Source organism: Nerophis lumbriciformis, linkage group LG20, assembly GCF_033978685.3.
Source record: "Nerophis lumbriciformis linkage group LG20, RoL_Nlum_v2.1, whole genome shotgun sequence".
Taxonomy (NCBI): domain Eukaryota; kingdom Metazoa; phylum Chordata; class Actinopteri; order Syngnathiformes; family Syngnathidae; genus Nerophis; species Nerophis lumbriciformis.
Genome location: NC_084567.2, coordinates 23552186 through 23557500, shown reverse-complemented (window position 1 = coordinate 23557500; position 5315 = coordinate 23552186). Strand labels below are relative to the sequence as shown.

The window sequence follows — 5315 nt, the reverse complement described above, 5'->3', positions numbered from 1 at the left end:
CATAACATTATGGAAGCGGATAACAACTCTGTAACCTAATTATGCCTGACAACAGTGGCCTCAGATCAGGTTGCAGTGGACGCCTGCCCAGAGTGGTGTCAGGATAAATACTGGCCTCAGTGATGCCATCATTCTTCTCCTCATATCCTATGTACACAGCTTTCACTAATACATTTCTGAGTCCACGCTAGGTATTTTCAGCTTTTACTTACTTTTATATTTCACCTTTAAAACTCATGATCTTGCTTTGGTTGGTTGTAAAATTTGCATCAAGTGTAATTAAACTGTAAAATGTACACGTTAAACTTGTTGATAAACTATTTCCATATAATCAAACTGCAAAATGTGTGCAAAACACATTTAATGAAACTGTAAAATGTGTGCGTTAAACGTGTACTTTAAATGTGCGCAAACATGCAATTAAACTGTATAATATGCACGGTTAATGTACAATCACACTGTATAATGTGCACGTTAAAATTGTAATCACACTATAAAAATGTGCGTTAAAAGTGTAATCATGTAACGTTTCTGCGTGGTGAATGCTCCTCCAAGATGCGTTGGACAGCAGGCAGCTTGCAGGTAAGAATTATATATTTAATCCAAATTAATGGCAAAAAACATAAAAAGTCGAGCCATTGGATAGGATAGGCCTAGCCTGGCATGAGTAAAAATATAGACTGCGAAATATTGCGTAACACTAGCATGCAAGACCTAATAGTATCATAGAGCAAACCACCTTGACAGTTGCCAGGGGCGGACAAGAATCCCGCAAATCCCCCAGGTATAAAGGGGCATGATTGGCATTGGCAAGATGTGTGTCCGAATCACCAAACAGGCCAATGTGTAACGCTCAACGCTCAGAACAACGGTAAAGCAAACAAAGCAACACTCAGAGCGCTGGCAATATAAATATACATTAAACTAAGAAGAATAACAACAAACACAAAACACATGACCTGTCCTAGCGGGTCATGACAGTACCCCTCACCCCCCAAAAATAGTCCAAAGTCACGGGAGGGTGGAGGATGGAGGGAGGCGGTGGGTCGCCAGGTCCTGTGTCCCCGAAGCCAACAGGGACAAGTCAGGTGGCAGCGCAGAGTAGAACGCTGCTGCAGCTGGCAAGGACGAGCAAGAAGGGCACTGTCCTAGCAGCAGCGGAAATCCACGCTCAGGCCCTGAACGGCAGGTGTCCATGAACAGGCCATATCCATGGCCGATGAGGAGGCGGCCATGAGTGAGAACAAGTCCTCAGCAGCTATTGTGGTCCATGCTCAAGTCCTGGGCATGGCTGCTGATGGCACAAGTGGCATCCATGGAATGGCCATCTCTGCGGCTGATAAGGAGGAGGAGTGCTTCCGCAGCAAGTGCCAAACCGGTAGGCGAGACGGAGGTCGAACTGGCTGCAGAGTTGTAGGTCTAGTAGGCTGCTGGGCTGGAGGTGAATGTGGCGTCGTCGGACCTGCTGGAGGTGAGGGTGGTGTTGTAGGACACACTTGAGGCAAGGGTGGTGTTGCAAGACCCACTGGAGGCGAGAGTGGCTCTGTCGAACCCACTGGAGGCGAGAGTGGCGTCTGCAGCTGGCCCCGTGGAGACGAGACTAGAAACGGTGTCAGACCCCAGAAAGGCGAGACAGCATGGGAGACTAGACTAAAAACAGCATTGGAACCACTGGACAAGACTGGAAGCTGTGTTGGACCCACTGGAGACGACACTGGCAGCAGTGTCAGACCCACTGAAAAGAGAGCTGGCAGTGGTGGCTTCGCTGGACGAAGAGGCGCTGGAGTTAGAGCTGACCCGCTAGAAAAGAGGTGCACCCTTGCAGGAGTCGGCGGCCTTGTCGGTTGTAGCGCACAGCTGCCAGTTCTAGCCCCCCCAAGAAATGGATACTAGATGCTTTCTCTCACTTCAGGAGTAGAAGCCAAAGGGTGGGAGTGGGGAGGTCCTTGCTCCCCCCCTCGTGGAATCCGTAAATTGTTCATATTGAACGGGAACAGGCACACAAAGTTGTGTGAAATGCGAGTGTTCCACCGAGGCGCTGGTGGCGTGACGTCATCATGCTGCGACGGCTTCTTGCTCTGACTAACAGCCCATGACATGGAATGTTTGGCAATATGAGGAATTGCATTACCAAACTGCGGCAGTGAGGAAGGAGAGACTGTCAGCATTTTGCTACTAACTGGGGAAGGAAATGCTGGAGTGGCGTGTCGAAGTCACCAAGGGCTGCTTTTGCCTACATCAGTGCGTCACTGGCCTAACAGAGTTGATTGGGACATACTTGCCATCTGTAGCCCACATCAACATCTCGTTCTCCTCTGTTGCATGACAAAGGCTCTCAGCCTCTATTGCCTTTAGACTTAGACTTCCTTTTATTGTCATTCAAATTTGAACTTTACAGTACAGATAAGAACGGAATTTCATTGCATTAGCTCATTGTAGTGCAGGATAAAAGAGCAATAAGGTGCAGACTGTTTGCATTTACAAAGAAGGTGCAGATATACACAGATGTACTGTACAGATAAATATATTGCACTTTTGCATATGCACCCACATTTACGTCCAGCGAGTTAATCCGTTTTTTGGGGGAATTGAGGGGATTATTTTGATGTGTTCAAGAGTCTTGTGGCCTGAGGGAAGAAGCTGTTACATAACCTGGAGGTTCTGCTACAAAGGCTGCAGAACCTATTTCCAGAGTCCAGCAGTGAAAACAGTCCTTAGTGGGAATGGGAGGAGTCTCTACTGATTTTCTGAGCCCTGGTCAGGCAGCGGTTTTTTGCGATCTCCCGGATAGGAGGAGGAGGAGTCCTGATGATCTTTTCCGCCGCTCTCACCACTCTCCAGTCGGAGGCACCCACCATGTCCATACCTCCTTCCCCTGGGGAGAAAGGTCCTTGTCGGTGTAGTCCTTCTCGCAGGCCCGGCCCTAACCAATCTGGCGCCCTAGGCAAGATTTTAGGTGGCGCCCCCCCACATCGGCATTGAAGTGTATATACTCACAAGAAACCGAATAGCTTTGTCTTTGACCTTTTTTTTTTACTTACAACTATACCTAATATATAAAGGGGTGGAAAAGTGACTATTACCTGCAGGGCAAACATTAGCTAACCAGAAGGCAATAACAATATAAACAAAAAACACCTGCTTAAAAGATCTAATACAAATGTCCCTGAGGAATGTAAGGTGGGAGTACTGTAATTACCTAACGTTACATTATTATTTTCCATAACAATTTAGCCCCCTCCACAATATTAACCCGACGTTAAAACAGAACTAGCTATTTATTGATTAGCAATTGCCGAATCATGTAACATTAGCTTAATGCTAAAAAGCCAGGTTACTATCACATTCTGTAACAGACAAATAATTTCATGTAGGCTAACGTTACCTACGCTACCTCTGTCTTTTCTCGTTTCTCCTCCTCTTCTTTTCTCTTTTTTCTTCCCTGGGCACCTGACAGTTTTGGCCGTTTTGACATCTTGTGTTGATTTTTTGATGTGGTGACGTCCAAAAAGAGTCATGATACGGGAAGGGAGGGGGCGCACCGTGCGGGGGTGGGGGGGGGGGCGTAATGTTGTAACAAATAATATTTCTATTAAATAGGCTTTACTTTGCATTTTAATTAACGTGGGATTCTTTTTTGTATTTAGAAATAATAGTATCAACTTTTTTTTTCTTTTTTTTTTTTCTCCAACATTTGTGGCACTGGCGTGGCGCCCCCTGATGGACGGCGCCCTTAGCATTTGCCTATACGGCCTATGCCACGGTCCGGCCCTGCCTTCTCGGAAACGCCTTTTGGCAGGATTCTTCTGTAAGGTTTCGGCATGGTATGGTGTATGCGCTTCCAAGATGCGGAGGACGGCAGGGAGCTTGCAGGTATAACGACGATATATTTAATCCAAATACATGGCACAAAACGGTAGCATGCCAGACCCAAGAGGATCATAGAGCGAACCAACTTAACACTAGCCAGTGGTGAACAAGAATCCCGCCAGGAAGGCAGGGTGAAGCGAATGTAAGAAGGGGAATGATTGGGATTGGCAGCAGGTGTGTCCTAATCACCAACCAGAGGCCATTGTGTAAAGCTCAATAATTCTAGCAATGGTACAGTAAACCAGGCAGGACTATGAGCTCTGGCAACATAAATATACACTTGAACAAAAACAAAAAACACAAAACAAGACATGACCTGCAATGCAGGTCATAACAAATCAAAATGTAAAATAAACGTGTTAAATGTGTAATCAAACTGTAAACGTTCTCTCTCCTCTCCAGGCTGAGGGAGCAGTGGTTGGTCATGTTGGATCATAGGAACGAGCACCAACAGAGTTTCTTTGAGGAGAGAATTAGACGATCTCAGAAAGCTCAGAAGATGACCACACAGCTCCATTCACCTTTGCCATTATGCTGACATCACATCCACGAGGAAAGTAAATGGAGACGTCATCCATTTTGAAGCACTGCATAGATGTGAATAATGTTCCTTTAAATAGCCTTGTGAAGAAGATGTTTTTGTCATAATTCCTGTTAACTACATAATAGGTCATGGCTGAATTAGCTTCATTTGTACAGTGTATTTGTGGTAAAAACATCTCATCTAAAGGCTATACAACAAGAAATAAAACCCAATCCAAATGAAAATTTGGGTGTACGTGATTGATTTAGAGTGTTTCTATCCAACTTTTCAGGTATGTTTATTTAACCGTATTTTCCGAACTATAAGGTGCGCTTATAGTTGAGCTTACCCACCTCAAAGCTATTTTATTTGGTACATGGTGTAATGATAAGTGTGGCCAGTAGATGGCAGTCAAACATAAGAGATAAGTGTATATTGCCACTATGATGGCAATATGTCTCAAGTAAACAACACCAACATTTTAAATGTTCCATTGAAAATATAAAACATTACACACGGCGCTCAAAAGTGTATCAAAATGTTTTAGTGCGACTTTGGTAAGCTATGAAGCCGCACCGCTTGAAGGATTGTCGGCGCATTAAACATACAATCCAAGTATTATTATAGTGTGTGAATAGGGTAATATTATCTGCCGTTTTGTTTCGTAATATTGTTTCACAATACTATGCAAAAGCAACTTTTCTTAACTTCTGGTACCTGCTGATCCCTATTTGGGATCTGCATAAATCCTTAAAAATTGCGCGCGTCCATGCCGACGCAGTAGTTGATAAGCTTCTTTCTCTATCTTCTTGTTATGTGACATTCATGCTCTGCTGTTGCCATTTCTAATGTAAAGTAGTATAAAGTTCTTACTTATATCTGTCAGTAAACTCGCCATGAAAGCGCTAAAACATACCGGTGT

General features: G+C 44.6%; 1 protein-coding gene across 1 annotated transcript in view; it reads left to right on the top strand.

Annotated features, from left to right (window-relative positions):
• The window catches only part of LOC133619792 (uncharacterized), a 16332-nt gene extending 11758 nt beyond the window's left edge, over positions 1-4574 (top strand). The window contains exon 3 of the mRNA XM_061981052.1: positions 4273-4574. Within this exon, the coding sequence (XP_061837036.1) occupies positions 4273-4408 (136 nt within the window). The 3' untranslated portion in view covers positions 4409-4574. The remainder of the gene's footprint in view (positions 1-4272) is intronic.
• Positions 4575-5315: the final 741 nt, after the last annotated feature.